At 45.6% G+C, this 19,658-nt stretch overlaps 1 protein-coding gene across 3 annotated transcripts in view; it reads left to right on the forward strand.

Moving 5' to 3' along the window:
* The window catches only part of LOC147016402 (tyrosine-protein phosphatase non-receptor type 11-like), an 84,114-nt gene that overhangs the window by 63,803 nt on the left and 653 nt on the right, over positions 1-19,658 (forward strand). For 2 of the 3 annotated variants that reach the window (XM_085845022.1, XM_085845021.1), the window contains exons 10-15: positions 14,378-14,527; positions 15,449-15,580; positions 17,062-17,216; positions 17,341-17,408; positions 17,484-17,638; positions 19,447-19,532. In XM_085845022.1, coding sequence (XP_085701148.1) covers positions 14,378-14,527; positions 15,449-15,580; positions 17,062-17,216; positions 17,341-17,408; positions 17,484-17,638; positions 19,447-19,532 — 746 coding nt within the window. The remainder of the gene's footprint in view (positions 1-14,377; positions 14,528-15,448; positions 15,581-17,061; positions 17,217-17,340; positions 17,409-17,483; positions 17,639-19,446; positions 19,533-19,658) is intronic. The other variant, XM_085845023.1, reaches the window with a different exon arrangement.

Below are 19,658 nucleotides of genomic sequence, written 5' to 3' on the forward strand. Positions count from 1 at the left end.
GAGAGGGGAATGGCTGGCTAGCTTGGACCCCGCGACGAGACGAGTGACCCCCACACCGCAACCTCGATGCCGACCGCCGTATTCACTCGACTCGAACTTGAACTCTTCACTTGCCCCGACCAGCCGCCTGCAACTGAACCGCCGCCTGCAACAACCGCGCGAGTCGCCTTGTGCTCGCCTCTTTATAGGCCGCAGGAGGAGCCTATATGCAAATATCAGGATCAAAATGCGATTGGAGGCGGGGCCACGCCACCTCTGTTCAGCCATTGGTGCGGCAAAAAAGGGCATGAAGCCTTTTTGATCCGAATTCCTCTCGTAAATAATCCACATTCAGTGCGCTTGGAGGCGGGGCCATACTGCCTGGCGCTCGCCCATTGGACGGAGAAAAAGGGCGTGAAGCCTTCCTGATCCGGATTTCTCCCTCGGAAAGGCCGTCATTCGCGCTCGCGGCTCGATGCGTTCGGCACCAATCGCCGAATGGGCCCTGGACAGCACGACGTTTGGTGTTGACTGGTGGTGTGGTCGATGGTTATAGAAGGAGATAGACGAAGGTGGTGGGGGGGTTTGCTGTGGTGGTTTGGTGGTTGGCGGGCGTCGTTTGGGAATGGTGGTGAAGCGATGGTTGCAGGATGGCGTTGTGGAGGTAAAGGTAGTGGCTGTTTGCGTTGTTGGCGGCTTAATGGTCGAAAATAACAATAGAGAAAGAAAAATGACTAACTCAAAGCGTCGCAGCCCGGATGAATCGCACATATTTCCTCAATACAACGGGTTTGGGCTAACTACACATGAACTTACCGATATATCTCACCTGAGGACTCTTTTTGGTGTAATGCGAATTTCCACAACCGTAACAATACCAAGCTTGCACACAAAAAACTCGGCTCGCCGTCACACGATCCCTATGAAATTGCTGTGGCACTTAGCGGACATGCCGACAATGTTTGGGAAGTCTTGGCGTTCCATAGTACCACTTGCATTTTGCACAATGCATATTTTTGTCATTCCCCATGTACAGTCTGTCGTCTGCTACCAGCTATGTTGTACTGCTATCCCGTGCATGTGCATGGGTATCGCTACTATATATATATATATATATATATATATATATATATATATATATATATATATATATATATATATATATATATATATATATATATATATATATATATATATATATATATATATATATATATAGATTCGGGTGGGGGGATTCGGACGAGTGCGTCAATCGCTGTCCGTAACCAGTTTGGGTTTTCGCACCCCACTCTCGACAGCCAAATGTTACAGATTCGGCACCACCCTAACCACCGCCGTCTCTGGGGTTATAACGCCGGCTGGTTCGGCATGGGCTTCGGGTCACGCGTCTCGAATTGCGATACCAACGTACCCCTGGACCTTACCAGTTGGGGAAATAGACCCCAGTTACAGACTGGTTTTGTCAGATACCGAGCTAATTCTGCCAGTTTGTAACCATTTTGGTTTTTATATCCAAATCGAGCGGATCGTTCCACGGCGCGGCACGGATTAATTCATAGCGACAACTTCATACGAATCAGCCAGATTTATTAGGGACACATCGGGAAACACGACACAAGCAAAGCATTCACGACAATGTTATAACCAATCTATGACCCGTTCTTAACTAGGGAGCTACGGATTACGGGTTTTGAAGGGGACCCGAACAAGATAAACCTTAAACGACATGCAGACAAGACATGGACAGCATGCATACAAGACACAGAGTACTTGGTGATGTTTCATGGACGAGAGGAAAGTGTCAAAGGCACGAATGTGGCTCGTGACAAGCTGATGTCCACGGATTCGATCACCCAAGCTCGAACACGCCGCGTGGCAAAATGGTGCTTGTCCATGTGTCGCAGCCCTCACGCACGCAGCCTCGACGCGTTCAGACCCCGCGAGGTCGATGCACCAGAGCGAAAGATCCACCATGGTACGCTCCAGCTGGCTTTTCACAAGGTCCAGCATACAAGTCCAGGCCTGGCCTGTTCACCAGACCAGGCCAAATCGAGGTGTTGGGCTCCGCAGGCTGGGTCCATGGGATTCCATGACGTTGTCGAACCGTGAAGTGAGTAGGGACAGTCAGAGGCTCAGTCACTGGACTCCGGATGAACCTGTCGATGTCCTCCTCATAAAAGTCGATCGCCGACTCCCACTAGTCGCTTCTCTTGCCTCTTCCACGAAGCAGATTGCAAACAGACACAGCCGTCCTTTACACAGCAGGTCACGACTCCCACTAGTCGTTTCTCATCCAGCCGAGGGCAGACAGACCTCATGCAGTCCTTTCCCTGCCTTTCTTTCGGCTCGCTCCTCACGAAAAACCTATCGCGCCACCTCGGCTCTCAGTTTCACCACCTCCGTCCCGAAGCTCGCCCGCCTCAAAACCGACTGCCCAACTCCGTGCTCTCAGTTTTACCACCTTTTCTTTTTGGGGCGCGCCCCTTTTCGAAGCCGACAAACTCCTCCCTTCAGTTTCACTTCCTTCTCTAGGCCACTCCCCCTCTCAGCGCTGGGTGGGGACTATTGTCCGGAGAGAGGAAGGAAGAAGAAGAACCTCTCAGTCCACCACCAATGTACGAACAATGAACAGCCTCTTACACCTCCCAACACACATGTAGCGTCCATTTACCGAACAACCTAGCTAAACATGCATTTAATGGGGGATCTGGGCTAATCCTATCTTTAGTAACACACTAAGGGCCATTTCCGCAACACTACCCCCACCTTTCTCCCGAGGCTCTCCCGAGCCTCCGTCTGGGGCAGCCCACGGCAATGGCCCTGTCTAACATCCAGCACAGATCTCCCATTTACTCTAACCCACAACATGGGAAGCACTTAACTCCAAAAACCAAACTGTCACAGTAAGATTGGCATGTCCCTATCCTAGTGTGTCGGGTCACCAATCTAACAAACAAATTCACACTCTATGCACACTACTTAACATTCTAATTATGGATTTGAACGGGAGGGCATTCAATTTTACTTTTAACACCAATATTGGCTTAGGAGTAGGACATTAAAAGGTTCAAAGTTCTTTCACGTGTTCGATCCTTCATGCCCCCTCCCGGCAGTATTGTCCATTCACCCCTGAGGGTTTCCTCACCGTGGCCTTATTGGCCTCTCACCAGGTGAGTTCAGTCGGCCCAGTGGCCTAATCTCACAAAGATTTCTTCGGCCCACTGAGCCCACAAAATGGCATGAATCTTCGGCCGCAATGGCCCACAAAAGCACTTTGGCCTCAATGGTCCACAAAAATGCTTTGGCCCATATGGCCTACTCACAAACAGCAGCAGGCAACAAGCCCTGCATTGGACAGCGGGTGGCACGGCAATGGTGGCACGGTGATATCGATGGTAGCAAATGCAGTTGGAGGCGTTCTTGAGGACGCAAATGGGTGTGATGACCTCAGACCAGGTGAGATGGAGTGTACCCTTAACCTACCTTGCCTGACTTGTTTTGGTTGTTATTTTTTCTTTTTTTTCCTTTCTTTCTCTTTTTATTTTTCCTTTACAGACAGGATGGTGTTTTTCTTTAGCAACTGTTATCTTCGTGGGTGTGTGCTCATGACATACTGGTGACCTCTCTGGAACTTGGATAGGGTGACCTGGCCTGGCCCTTGTTGACAAATTTTCCCATCAACATTACTCGTACCAGGTGTCACGCATGAATGGTGTGGAAGAGAGTCCATCGAACCTAACCATTTACTTTTAGCTCTAAACAACGAAACAAACCCTGCTATGGCTAGAATGATCCTAATGACCCATTTTTCCTGACCTGGCACACTGTTCCATTCTATTAATTCTGGGCATGGCCCTTATTTGTCTTTTTCCATTTGGTGGTGCCAGGCATAACTCGCTGGCTGGGGAGTGTGACTACTACTAGGCCTCTTTGTCTGCTTCCAATCGGGGGTGGAGGACACCCAGCGACCTCGGGGCTAACCTGAGCGTGATTCTGGCACTCCTAAGGGGTGGCTCTCTATAGCCCCCATACTGTGCTCTCCTAGCACCCACACTGTGCTCTCATCGCACCTATACTATGCTCTCCTGGCACAAAAACCTACCGTGCTCTCCAGGCACTAAACCTACCGTGCTCTCCTGGCACTAAACCTACCGTGCTCTCCTGGCACCTCCGACAGCCTTCACCTGCCAGGAACCCCCAAAGCCCTGGTGCCCTATTTCCTGACTCACCAACTTCCAATACCATGTCACACTCCCAGCCAGTATCCCCATACCTTGGCCTGCACCTATCCCTCACAGTCCGCCTGCACAATGGAACAGCAGCCAGAATCCATGTCAAATCCTCCGAGTCCCCCTAACCTACACTAACTTGGTTCGGAGACTCCTACCGACAGGGTACATTGTTCACACTCACTCTCCTCATCTGCACAATCACGCCATTCACCCAAACACTTTAGTCATTCATTCCACAGTGCCACACACCCAGTCCACAACACCATCCAACACCTTTCACGTTTATGTGAAAACAACAACACACCAGTCCCTCGGATCCCACTTGGTCATCAAATTTAACTGGTATACTTTTTCATCAATCCCCAATTAATTTGTCTCTACGTCCGTCGTTCACTGGCCTCCTCCATACTGCCTAATCGTTTATTTCCAACAATTTAAACGAAACATCAAAATCTCTTCACCAGCCCCATGGAACCTCTGCATGGTTCCAACCAGGCATTTCAATCCTTCCTCAAACAAGTCACCCCTTGTCATCAACTTGTTTCAGGTGCGTTTAACGCTCTGCCTGTAATGTCTCCACCACTTTTTTATTTTTAGTAATCACCCAAATCCACTCGTGCCACTCTTATACCTTCTGTCTGTTTCAATTTGCAATCACTCTCGATATAATTTTCAATCAAAATTTCTTTTCATCCCAATATGGCCTGCTTCTTTGGCTCATTGGAAGGGGAGTGATAGAACGAATCCCTTATAACCCATTACATGACCCCGCCGCCTTTCCGCCACGGCTCAAAGGGGTCACGTCTCAATTGGGGTTGTGGTCCACCCCCTCCTCTTCTCCAGGGTTCACGGAAATCAGGTAAACCCCAATCAGGGGAGCGGCCTCCCCCTCTTCTCCAGGGTTCACGAAAATCAGGTAAACCCCAATCGGGGGAGCAGCCTCCCCCTCCTCTCCATAACTCCCTGAAGACAGATAAACCCCACTCAGCTTGCCAAACCCCTCGTGTGCTCAGAAAGGTTTGAAGACCAAGTAACACACGCCAGTGCCACTTGCCACTCATCTGTGCTCTACCCCAAAGTTCCTGTGAGGCTGATAGAGAAATTAAAATCCAATTTCTAAAGCCTGCTCCTGGATGCAGCACCTCCAACTCTGTAAGAACCCCTGCGGAGCTGTCCATTATGGTTTCTGTCCCCCGTGTCAAGTTCTGTCCTGGTGGCATTTCTATTTCCCCTTGCACCTCTAACCTATTTCCTACGTCACCCCTCATTCCACGCCCAGGACTCCCACACACAGCAGGCTGCACACATTCCAAGGTTAAGTGTTCACATTCCATACCTTCAACCTTGCCGGCGCACTGACCAACCCCCTCACACTCCAGGGCTACATTCCCGAACGCCACGTGAGTACCCACACACGTTTCGACCTCGGCAGCACACACCGGTGCTGTAGTCTGGAGTGTGGGCTCACAGCATTCATTCACAGGTACTCCACACACACATTGAGGGGTCACGCTTACGTGCACCCCATCGGACAGAGTCTCTTCGTTAACATAAAATTCAATTTCTTCCTTAAGCTCATCGTCTGCACCATGTATGCATGTGACCATGTACCTGCTTCGTTCCAGAGTCACCTCGGTCCGGTCGCTTCTCTCCAGCAGGTTGCTCATCATTGATTTGCCATACTCCTTCGGGGCTGTCAGCTCCACATGCTGGACCTGCTCAAAATGTGTTTCATTCATCAACAACCTCGTATGCTCCCTCAATGTCTCCTTCACCAGGGTTTGCTCCAATGGTGGTTTCATCCGACGAGTGATGTCAATCAAGTTCCGCACCACTAACATTACTCCCTGTGGTGATGTCACACATCCCACAATATTTTGCTGTCCTACTTCCTGGTTCCATTTTCTTTCCTATTGGAGTCGTTCTTCCTCTCTGAGCCTTTTTAGTTGTTCGTTATCTTTCCGGAGTTTTTCCATCTCCGCGTACTCCAACCTTGCTCTCTCCTTGAGTTGGTCAATTTCAAATTCATGTTCTTTTTGTTTCCTCTCCCACCGTCTTTCTTGTTCTTCCTTCTCCAATCTCGTTGTTTCCTTCAATTTATTTATTTCCCTTTCCTGCTTCATTCGTTGTTCTTCCAAGATCTCCGTGTACTCCAAGCTTGCTTTGGCTTATAACTGTTCGATCTGCACAGTGTGGTTCCTTAACGTTTCATTCTCCGTTCTCTTTCTTTCCTCTCTTAACATCCTCAGCTCGTTTTGTAATTCCCTCTCTCTGTCTTGGTGTTTCTGTAACTCAGAAGCTTTTTTTTCTAATTCCTTTCTCCTCTCCACACCCCTTTCGCATTCTTCGATCCTCATTTCGTCCATTTTCTTTCCATATTCCTTTAGTTGTTCCTGATATTCCTTTTCTATTTTTATCTTCTGTTCTCGTCTTTCTCTTATCTGATTGCCTGTTCTCACCTCTTTCTTCAGTTGTCTCAATTCCAAATCGTGTTCCCGTTTTTTCTCTTCCAGCTTTGTTTTCCAGTCTTCTTCCAAGTTCTCTCTATCCCGGGAGTTACTAATTTGCTCTTCCTCTATTCTTTCGTTCAGTTCGCTCTTCTCTTGTTCCAACTCATGGGTACTCCACTCTACTTTCCTCATTTCTCCCTGTAGTTCCTCGAACTGTCTTGACTTTTCCAACAATTCTTCCTTCCTTTGCTCCAGATATTTCTCTCCTCTTTTTATCTTCCGTTCTAGGCTTTCTCTTGTCTGATTGCCTGATCTTACCTCTTCCGTCAGATGTTTCAATTCCAAATCATGTTCACATTTTTCCTTTTCCAGCTTTATTTTCCATTCTTCCTCCAAGCTCTTCCTATCCCGGGAGTTACTAATTTGCTCTTCCTCTATTGTTTTGATATATATATATATATATATATATATATATATATATATATATATATATATATATATATATATATATATATATATATATATATATATATATTGTTGCAGCCACGGGCACCGAGACACCAGCTTGTCACTCGGGGATTAATCCCCGGTTGTCCTCGGTAGAGCCGGACCTGGGGGCACTGCTCACAATTAACGTTGTGGTATGGTGGGTTGTTTTAGAACCACGAACGCCACCCACTCAACCACGAGTTGCCGTGTCTACCATCTAATTATTCCGTGTAACATGAGGTCACGTGGTTACCTGAGCGGGGAGCGCGTCTTCGGCAAAGCACCAATGTTATCTCGATTAGATTTTAATTAGGGCGGCCGAGCGTTTTAACCGCTGGTTCGTGCCGACGATTTTTGGTCAAATCTGTGGTTATTACCTCTCAGTCTATCTCGGTTCAGACAATGTTAGACCAATGGAAGCAAAGGGAAATCGACAAATTATTTATTAATAATAAAATAAATAAATATAAAGAACTTTTTATTAACTGATGCCAAAAATCAATCAAAATGCCAGGAAAGTTACAAAGAGCAGATGCTTATCAGGGGGTTGACTTACTTTCAGCAAAACACAGACAAGGGTACCCAACAGATCATTCGGGAGGGGGGGGGGGAAGAGTTGTCTCACTCACCAGAAAGTCGTTTGTGAATTGAAAACGTCCTGAAATGTGTGCGTGCGTGCCACATCCATCGCCAGCACCCAGCCTTGCCCTGCACCCTCTCGCAAACAGCCTTGAATGCCGTTCGGCGTCCGGAGGGCACCGATATCGTCTGTCGCGGGTTTAGACCCTGGTGCTGCGACACAGGCAGTTCCTCACACTTCGCGTAACTGGTGACGTCCAGTGACCCACACGGTCCGTCGGTGACTGACCCGCGCCTCACTTGTTGGTGACCGACCCGTGCCTCACTCACCGTCAGCGCTGCTCACATCCACACGCGCACCACACGCTCGCTTGCCCACTTCCTCGCTTGCACGCTTCTTCTCTGGTTCGCTTCTTCCCTCGCGCGCTTCAATTCTCGCTTTCTTTCTCGTTCTCTTCTCCCTCTTTCTCTCGCCTCAGAACGGACCTCCAATTCGTTTTTATATCTGCGGGCCGTCTCGGCGGGCGAGTCCGCCCCAAGCTAAGGGCGGGCGTCAGAGCTCGTAAAAGAAATGTGTGTGAACGTGTCTGTCGTAAAGAAAAAAAGCTTCCCATAAGGGAGGGGGGATCTATTCTTTACCCTCCTCAACGCATCACATTTAAAATCCCATTAGACATGGGGATGGGGCTAATCTAAACATGCATTTAGGGAAATAACTGTCTGAGGACCTGGATGTGTGGAAGCATTCACCAGACCGGATTCTGAAATCCGTAACAATATATAAAAGTTAATTAATAGAGTAAAATAAGGTAAAAGGGGGAGAAGAAAGTACATTATTCATTAAGAATTTAAACAAAGTACGGAACGACACTGTTTTTGTACATTTGGGTTTTGTACGTAATTTGTGAAAGTTGAGATGAATTTCTGAGAGAGTATTGTATCCTTTCCTGACTGAGGTCTGGAAGCCAATGTCTAAACTCTTTAGATGTGTAGCAATCGGTGTGCGAATCTCAGACAAATTTCACACCTGCGTTGTTTCAAGGTTGGAATATCACAAGACTGAAGGGCCTGGTCATAACCACTGTGTGATTGTCCTCAAATGATTCGGAGAGCCCTTTTCTGAACCTGTTCCAATTCGTTACTTTGGCGGATTGTGAGACCAGCATTTAACAAACGTCATAACTTCAGTAAGTTTAAATTGTATAACAATGACCCTGGCATACTCGGCCAAAGAACTTCACAAGAAAAGGTGGAATAAGGAATTGCTGAGGATTTTTCATCATTGTACATTAAAGGGTCCTTTTCATATCCGTTGCTAAGGAGGAAATCTACCCTAGCAACCATGTATTGATGAACATTTTATTTGCATTTCAGTGGAATATTTATTTGCATTTGCTTAACAAACATCGTACCCTAGTTTGTGAATTAAACTGTAAATAGACCCAATGGCAATAGAGGGATCGATAGTGGGGTGGGGTAGAGGATATGGAATGTGGAGGGGTGGGGAGGGCAGATCTCCAAACCTGCATGCTTACATCAACCTGTAGAATCTGTAAAGAACCTCAAACATCTCATATTAACATCAGAATGAAAAGATATATTCCTTACAATACATACCTACATCACAAAGTGCCGATCAACCAATCCAGGTTTAAGTACGTGTAAGTCAACATCTGCAAACCAAACTAAAATAATTGTTTGTTGAAATGGTACGTGTATACGTACATGTACCACATGTATACATTTATCTGATGGTTTATCAATGTACTTGCATCCATCAGATGCGCACAGGCATCAACACGTTACAAAAGATGTTCTACAACCTGCATTCAAACAACCCTTCCATGCCGCCAAAAGCTCGTCTGAAACAGAATATCATCTAAAAATCATCATCAGCATCATCTATCTATAATTCATGGACCGGTGTTTGTTTGTTTGTGTGTTTCTTTGTTTGTCACGCTGTTCGTCCTACAATTCTGGGCACATTGGATCAGCATGACCCCGATTTATGCATCGGGGTGCTTTTGACTTTGCCAGTCATTTTGGAGGAAAGGGGTGGGGGGCAGGGGGAAGGGATGCAAATTCTCCATGTAAATGTGTATCGTGTAGCGCCACCTCCAGGTGAGGGAGGGTATTACAAGTCTCCACCTAGTCCAAGAGCATTAGGGTTTAACCTGGACATTTTTGGTAACAAGCTGATTTTTTTCAGAAAAGGTCCAGGAATGTGTGTGAAATAACATACTAAAAGACCTCATGAATCCTCCTTGAGCGTTTTCCGCAATCCAAGATGGCGTCAAAAATGGCCGCCATTTCATGTTTTTCTCTTAACTTTGCAAGTAGGTTTCCCCAAAACGCACTTTAGATGTCTAAATATATGTTTTGAAGTACAAGGAACTCAATAGAATACATTATAAGAGATGTAGAAGCACACAAGTGCCAATGCCATCACATGATTGCCATCACATGATTCTGCAATTTCTATAACACATCACAATCACAGTAGGCTACTCCATAGCATGTTTACATATTGATACCTGTGAAGTTAAATTACGGATGAATCAACTCATTGTGGGGTGCCAGAATGTCTGGTAGGAATTGTATTGGGCAGAGAAAATCTCGCAAGGAAACCCGAGAGGAAAATGATGATGATAGTGGCTACTCCACAGAAATTCACTGCCATGTAATATGTGACTTGAAGACTAACTTATTTTGTTATCCCTAGATGTGCACTGCACTTGTACTGTCGCAGCCTGGTAATATATTTTATCTCCTATGACAACCAGGGATGACATCTCATAGCACTTTGTATCCAATGGAAAAGGCACTTTAAAATGTCTGCTATTATTAATAATGAATGTATACTAGCATATCACAATATAGGAATGACATGACACACACAAAAAAGGAACCTTTTATACAAATACAGCATACATGTACCAATAGGAAGGAGTGTCATACACTCTCTGATTTCTATCATACTATAATTCTTTTCATCTGCATGAAACAAATAAAATGAATCAATACAATGTTTTAGGTGTAACGATAGACTACTCCACAGAAATTCCCTGTCAAGTGATATTACACAGTACTGTGTAGTACATGCATGAAGACACAAATTTTGATCATGCATTTAGTCTGGGTACCAAAAATAATAGTTTTACTTCCTTAATGATAATGGAATGTTTCAAATAGAACTCACCTCATGGTAGACATCAACTGCATCTTGTTGGTAAAAAAAGGTTAGCACCAAGTTTTCAATTTCCGAGCTTTACGTGACGAAAATGGACCATATGGCAAATTTATGTCGCCCTGTCTGTTTAGCATCAAACTGATGGTACAATGTTTCCCTCGTAATGTCATAAGCGATTAAGGGCACACTTCTAGACTTTAACATTCAAATTGATTTGAATACTGTATGCACAGCAACCACATTTATAATTGAAATGTTTGTTGAATATTTTCAGGATGAAATATCACAGTTAATTAATTAATGATAAATATTTAAACAATTTTGAGATAAAATTGTTAATGACGGCCATTTTGGACACCATTTTGGATTTTTGGAAGAGCTCAAACAGTTTTATTGGTACTTGCGTGCTTCAACATCTCTTAAAATGTATTCTATCGAGTTCCTTATACTTCAAAACATATATGTAGACATTTAAAGTGTGTTTTGGGGAAACCTGCTTGCAAAGTTATGAGAAAAACAGAAGAGGCGGCCATTTTGGACGCCATCTTGGATTGCGGAAAACGCTCAAGGAGGATTTATGAGGACTTTTAGTATGTTATTCTAGACATATTCCTGGACCTATCCTGAAAAAATCAGCTTGTTACCAAAAATGTCCAGGTTAGGGCCTATTTTGACCTAATGCTCTTGGACTAACCTTTACAGTGCAGTATTCCTGTCCCAATGTTTTACGGTGCAGTGAGGTGTTTTGAATTGTAAGCAGTAGGTATGTTTTTACTTCGTTCACGTAACCAGGGTTATTTATTTTTTCCCTACACAGAGTAGCCACTTGCCTACACACCGCTCAAATACAAGTACGTGTCAGAAGAACGTATTGCATGCGTGAAACAAGATCGCCTGTTGGGCGGGGGTACTCTGCTCGTCAGAAAAGTTTTCAATTCTCCTTTCCTGATTCCTCATAGCTCTATCTCCATATCTCTCTCTCCATATCTCTCTCTCCATATCTCTCTCCATATCTCTCTCCATATCTCTCTCCATATCTCACTCCATATCTCTCTCCATATCTCTCTCCATATCTCTCTCCATATCTCTCTCCATATATCTCTCCATATATCTCTCTCCATATCTCTCTCCATATCTCTCTCCATATCTCTCTCCATATCTCCATATCTCTCTCCATATCTCCATATCTCTCCATATCTCCATATCTCCATATCCTCATATCTCTCTCCATAACTCCATATCTCCATATCTCTCTCCATATCTCCATATCTCCATATCTCCATATCTCCATATCTCCATATCTCCATATCTCTCTCCATATCTCCATAATCTCTCTCCATGTCTCCATATCTCCATAATCTCTCTCCATGTCTCCATATCTCCATAATCTCTCTCCACATCTCCATATCTCCATAATCTCTCTCCACATCTCCATATCTCTCTCCATATCTCCATAATCTCTCTCCATATCTCCATAATCTCTCCACATCTCCATATCTCCATAATCTCTCTCCACATCTCCATATCCTCATACCTCCATAATCTCTCTCCTTATCTCCATAATCTCTCTCCTTATCTCCATAATCTCTCTCCATATCTCCATAATCTCTCTCCATATCTCCATAATCTCTCTCTACATCTCCATATCTCCATAATCTCTCTCCACATCTCCATATCTCCATAATCTCTCTCCATATCTCCATATCTTCATAATCTCTGTCCACATCTCCATATCTCCATATCTCTCTCCATCTCTCTTTCTCTCTCAATCTTTGACTTATCAATGAAACGCATGGAGCACTCTTGATGATATCCATATCTGACTGGGATTGCAGCGAGTCTTTCTGGTGCTGCACCGAGCTTGATTTCAAGTTTTTCTTGAGCATTTTTGACAATTTCAGCTTCTCTGCTTTCAGTCGATTTCCACTGATGAAAACTTGTCGCAAATTTCATCCGGCTCAGATCAGAAAAAAATTAATAATTGTCTTCCCTTTGGCCCCTTTCACAATATGCGTGCAAGCAGGTCGTCGAGAGACGCCCGTGATTAACTGCTTTCATGGATCTCTATCTATCAAACAGCCAATCACGGGGTCTCTTATTTATTAGAGGCCCCGTGATTGGCTGTTTTTTATGATTCTGACAAAGACACCGGTTGCGATTGGTCTACTCAGCATGATGTCATCACTCTCGATCCTCGTGGGACATCTGGCGATTTTCTCATTAAAAATTCTGCAACACTCAATATTTATGAAAATAAAGATCAGTATTTGTGGTCGGTGATTCATCAGCTGACATTGGTGTGAATACGAAGTACTTCAACGGAATGAACAACGGAAATCCATTTTTTTTTTTTAAAGACTCGGCGCACGGTCCAAAAAGACCCGTAAGACCCTTACACCCTTCAGACAGACGAGACAGCTTGGACCCTTGACCATTTGGAGCTTTAGACCACTTGGGCCTTTTTAGACACTTTTTACATGCTTGAGAGTTTAGACCCTTTCTACCCCTTGGACACGAACTATAATTGGAACGTACCCTTTAGAGTTTAGACCATCTGGAACCTTTATAGCGTGGACCACACAAACATCTCGAGTCTTCTTGCAAAACACAGACCATACTTAGTTTCAGCAATTCATGCACAAACTCAGAGGGTGGGCACTCTGCTGTCTGTAATAATTCGTGGGGTGGCCACTGGGGAAATTTGCACGAGATATCTCTTCCTTTTTTTTTTAGCAGTTATTATGAACACGTACACTTGTATGCCCTGTGAAAATTCCGTTGTGCGAGGAGAGAGGGGAAGGTTGGAGGTGGGAGGATGAAGGGGAGTGGGGTACGAAGGATTGGGAGGAGGGAGAGAAAGGGGGTGGGGTGGGAGTCTGGGAGGATGTGGGAGAAGGGAGGGGTGAGGTGAGAGTTTGGAGAGAGGGAGATGGATTGAGATGAGGGAGGGACCAGGCGTTGCTGGGCAACGCATGGTACCTTTGCTCGTCTACAATATGGAAGCAAGAAGAGCCTCCCCTGGTCCACTTCGACCTTCACGTCGCCGCACATGTGCTGCAACATGAGGAGCTCCTGGGGGGACAATTTATGACTGAGGACTTGGCTCATCCTGTTATGGTGAGAAACGGACTTGGTGTGAGAAAGGAAAAAGTGGGGATAACCCGCAGATACGTAGAATACAAAAAGGTCCAGAGGCTGGTCGGTACAAAACGTGTCAAGCGGAGTGTGTCCCCATATTGTGAAGCAGTCTGGGGTACATGGAGAAGCTTGAGTTGACGACATAAACCAGAAACAGTGGCCTGTTATATAAGACGAATTGGGGATGCTCATCTATGGCCTATTTGGTTTTGGGTTCCATTCCAATCCACCGTCATTGTGGCTGGTGGAGGTGACATCGTTAGGACGTGACACGGTAATTCTGTAAATCCATATAATCGACAGTGTGGACATGTCTGCAGGCCCCAGAAGAGAAAGCATGCGGCGAACCCAAGCGGTACATCGCTACCCAAGGCTGCCTGCAGCACACGCTCACGGACTTCTGGCGAATGATCTACCAGGAAGGCTCTCGAGTTATCGTCATGACCACGAGGGAGGTCGAACGTGGCAAGGTTAGAATCCCCACGAGCTCCGGTCTTCAACGCCCGGCACACACCAATCCGAGTTGTATTTTCATTTGTGACGTCCTCCATCCTCCACTCCTTCCTGCTCTTCTCTCTCTCCTTCTCTGATCTCTCATGTCCATAATGTGAAGGACTTAGGGTTCAATTCCACAACTGAGATCTGATGATAATTTTGCTCTTCATTGCTGTTTACAGCAGATAGTTACCTACGGTACTGATGATATGAGCAACATGAGGGACGAGGGTTCAAGTACATTAATTATTTGCATCCCATTGCTTTGCTCTCTCAATTTTGAGCACGTTGATGACAAGTTATATACATATTACATTGGCAAAAACACTTACCCATTTACCTCCCATGCACATGTGTATATATATATATATGTGTATATATATATATATATATATATATATATATATATATATATATATATATATATATATATATATATATATATATATATATATTGGGTGGTCGCCAGACTACCGTTATTCTCAGGTTTTCCGTCTGTCTGTATGTATGTAATGGACAGCTCTGGAGGCCAGGAGTCAACCAATTTTGATGAAACTTGACTGGTACGTTCATACCAGGATCTAGTTTTATGCTTTTGAGCACCGTTGCTATGGACGCCACCGCTGCCTAGCAACGGGACTGAAATTTTTGAAAAAATCCGAAAAATATTTTTATATATATATATTTTTTCGAAAATCAAAAATCGGCTTCTGCGCTTTTATGCGCACTATAATCAACCTGTTTGTCAAAAATTTTTCAGCCCGATCCGTCGAAAACTGTATGACTAGTATGCAATTATGTAGCGACCACCCACGTCGCCTACCGGCTTGTTATACACAGTTAGTGTCTAACTTGTGCTTCAGCAAAGACTCCACTTGTGGACTTGCACCTGACAGGTGAAGTGTGTGCGGTATTGGCCGGAACTTGGAATCGAGAAGGAGTTCGGAATGCTGAGGGTGGGCCTTGTTGATGAAACGGCAAAGCAAGAGTACACTCTCCGGGAACTTTCCCTGCAGCACATCGGCTTTGTGAGTTTACGGCCCATTTTATTTGCACAACGGTGCTGCATCGCATTCCGACACACTGCGATCTCCCCGACCCTGGTGCAGCCTCACCCACCGTTACGGGGGTCGACGCCGAGACAGCACGTACGTTGTACCCACATCTACGTTGACGGCCCACGTAGCCCCCCCTCCCCCCCCCATGCATGTTGTTGCCCCACGTGTACATCGTTGGTCCACATGTACGTTGACGGCCAACGTGTACATTTTCGGCCCGATTGGCCACATTGCAAGGTACACAATGGGAAACGAAAACCTGCGCACATCTTCGGTGTGTTCATCAATAATGAGTATAAAAACCCCAATGAGGAGTCTTCTGTCGAGGCTGATCGCTCAGGAAGTCGTTGTTAGTTGGTGTTTAAATATTTTTGAACAACATGGAACTTTCATCATCCCGGATATATTAAATAATGGCTTGATTTCACGGCTGCAAATGTGCAAGACCTCTTACTCCTCGCACTGCAGACACCGTTGGTGGCCTTGCAGTTTTCAGTCTCCTCATTTCTGGTCTCGCCATACCTGCTCTCTCAACTAATTTGTCCCTCACATGTCTGACCAGGCCAAAAACCTTGTTACCCTCTCCAAATAAATAACTGCTCACCTCCCGGCTTTTATCCCCACGCACTATAGACTTTGGAATTCCCCAGCCTGTCCAATAATATTATTGGAGGATTTTAAGCCTCGTGTTGGCTTAGTGGTTGGGGTGGCGGCTTGGGATCCTAGGGTCCTGAGTTCAAGCCCCGTTGGCCGCTGAATTAAAAATACACCAGGAGGTTGACTCAGCCTGTCATCCTTCCGAGGTCGGCAAAATGAGCACCAGTGTACTGGTAAGGGGGACACTGCATCAGCGGCATAGCCGCGTCCCAACCAATGATGCAACCAGCAGCCATAGGCTGCACTCGATAGAGAGAGCTTGGAGGATTTTAAAGATCTCACGGCATCCTTCCTGAAGAATAGTTGAACGAGTCATCTCCAGAATCCTAAATAAATGACTAATTCCTGCTCGAACCAACAGGGAACAATGCATCAGCGTCAGAGCCATACCCCCAGAAAAATGATGCAACCAACAGCCGTGTGCTGAATACGAAAGGAAGGGATTGCTGTTCGTGATCCACAATTGGTATGATGCTCATCCTTACGTTTGCTGGGCGTGTGTAATCTTCTAAAATCACAGCAAGTGTAATCGTCTCGACTTTCAAACAAAGGAAATCCATGGATTTTACAACTCTTCACATGGTCTATTGTTTGTCCTTTGTTTTTACATGAAAATGCATTGAGTGGAACCAGAGATTTGTTTATGGATGAAAGATGACGTGCTTACATTTAGGGTCGAGTGTAAGATATCTGTTCGAGAGTACGAGTGGAAACGCACACTTGTCCGGCCTGGTCGTGCTCGAGTGTGTTCGATTCGGCGAGCGTACCATCCTTGTCCGTGTTTGTGCATGCAGCCCACGGCGGTACGCACCATTTGGCAGTACCAGTACAAGGCTTGGCCCGATCACGGTGTGCCAGGTGACCTTGGAGAGGTGATCGAGTTTTTGGATGAGGTGGCGAAACGGCAGGCATATCTACCCGAGGCTGGACCCGTCATCGTGCACTGCAGGTTAGACCGGCTCGCGTTTGATGCCATTCCTAGCGATGGCTCACCGACTCGTGCTCCACGTGCCCATGTATCTGGGTTCCGAAAACTCACCTGCTCTTACCTTGTTTGTGCTTTTCCCTCCCAGTGCCGGAATTGGTCGAACAGGAACATTGATCGTCATAGATATCCTGACCGACATGATCCTGCACAAAGGTCAGTGATGAAGCAAACTAAAAGAGATATTGGTACTGATGGAATATGGATGTGATTCTATCTTTCCTTATACAGGCCCAAACTGCAGCATTGACATCCCATGGGTAGTGCAGTGGGTGAGGTCCCAGCGCTCAGGCCTGGTACAGACGGAGAGTCAGTTTCGTTTCATATACGAGGTTGTAATGCACTTCATAGAGAATCTCAAGAAAGAGGGCAAACCAACAAGAAATGTGAGTTCCTGCAGTGTGGTGAAGAGGAAATGTCGAAATTACGCGAGTGAGCGTGGCACCACTCATGTATGTTCCTTTGTTCGACAGATGCGGTGACGTATGTATTTCGTATTTTCAGTTTCAGGTCGAAATGAAATATTACCGGTTTCGGGTCAAAAGCACGATAGGCCGGGGTGGGTATGGGGCCCGAGATGCCGGAGGTTCCGAGAGGGTCTCTCCTGCATTCTCAGGCATTTCTGACCATAAAAATAACTTTCAATCAAGCCATCATTAGCTCGGCCAACTGAAGGTGGACGCAGGTTCTGTTTGTTTGTGTGCAGGATATCTCAAAGGTTAGACGGATTCGGATGAAACTTGGTGGACACGTTGGGTGTGTGACGAGGACGAATTGCTTAGATTTTAGTAGAAAATCTGGATTCGGATCCGAGAATTAAAAAAATTTTTAAAAAGTTATTCTTCACCATTTAGAGATGGGGCCAAAAACAATCGACAGCATATCTCAAAAAAGTTTTGGGCCCGATATGTTCTCCTGGATCAAGCATTGTGTGACGGAGGTATACACTCTTCCAAATGCCCTTCTTGTTTTTTGGTACTTTAAAAAAAATCTTAATGTCTGTGATGAACACTTTAATTACCGGTGTGAACATGACACACAGGGTGGAGAAGATGGACACAGAAGGGAAAACTGGAAATTTGTGGGTTGGGGGTGAAAGTGGGGTGGTGGTTCAGCAAGGATTCAGATTGGGGATGATCTGAGATGGTGGTGAACAGCCATCTTGAAGACCTGGAGGGAAGAATCAGATTCAAGAGGAGGGGGAAGGTGATTCAACACTGAAGGTAAAAAAAACCCCGATTGGCACCAGCGCATTGTCCAGATAAATAAATGGAGGAAGGGGCAGAAGGAGATCGGAGGAGCCGAGGTCTGCCACTGTGGCCGTAAAATCAGCAGAGGACGTTGTCGGCCCAACAGGTATTATGTAAACCATGCCTGACAGGCTGTCTGTCGAGTTCATGCGTGCGCACCGAGTATTCTCCAGCGTGCACCTGTGCGTGGCCAGCGTTCGCTCGCCTTACGGGAAAGAAAGCGTTTGCATAGCTCAGATTTGAGCAATGCAAATGATTTGTCATAAGAATATTTGAATGTAAATTCAATGTCACCTGGAAAAAAAAAAGTTAAAAAAAGAAAAAGAAATATCTTTCGACAAAACGTTGCCGGTCGAACATGAAAACTTGGCAGGTGAAAAGATTGGCGACCGGTGTCTAAATGCATCTGTGCAGATGTCAGTGTTGTTTTATTGTGATCCAACCCCTCGTCACAAGAAAGGAACGATCATCGTTGATCAGGGTGATAACTGTAATTGAGACGCGACGCCACCTTGAGTGTAAGTGTTCATTTGATGAAGTTACTGGCAGTCTGAAATGAGGGTGAAAACTCTCAAAATGGGTTTGTCCAATAACAGCTACCTGATGGGCTCGAATTCAATCGTTAAGCGTCGTGAACGGAAAATGAGTCGTCGTCGAGAAATTTCCACACTGTGCAAGGCTTGGTGCTGTACGCACCACCTCCAATAGCTGGAAGGCACGCCAAGTTCAGGCCCTGACGTTTTGACCACCAAGTGGTCTTCATTGGGGAATCGGGTCCAATCTTTGCAGTTTCGGATTAAGACGATGAGGTGGTCGAAAGATGACGTGCCTGTTGGGTTCAACTCTTACATGGTGGTGCCTTCATTCTTGAATATGGCTCTTTTTCAACCAATCGAGGTGGAAAAACGTGAAAACAACTTACTCATCGATGTTTTGTTTTGCAGGAACTTCAAACCGGCGAGTACTCAAACATCGATGCTGCAACGCAAGACATGAGACGTCCAACTTCTGGCAGCCGTTTATCTCTCAAGTTAGTGTGTCCTTGTTGTCCTAACAATGTGCAATGACTAATAAGTATCCCACTCTCCTCCCCCAAATCACCAGTATGTTACCTTGTCTCCAACCTACCTAACCCTCCTCGTGTACATACGGTAGT

The sequence above is a fragment of the Eptatretus burgeri genome, chromosome 11, assembly GCF_056783735.1.
Source record: "Eptatretus burgeri isolate ZD-2024b chromosome 11, Ebu_testis_v1, whole genome shotgun sequence".
NCBI lineage: Eukaryota > Metazoa > Chordata > Myxini > Myxiniformes > Myxinidae > Eptatretus > Eptatretus burgeri.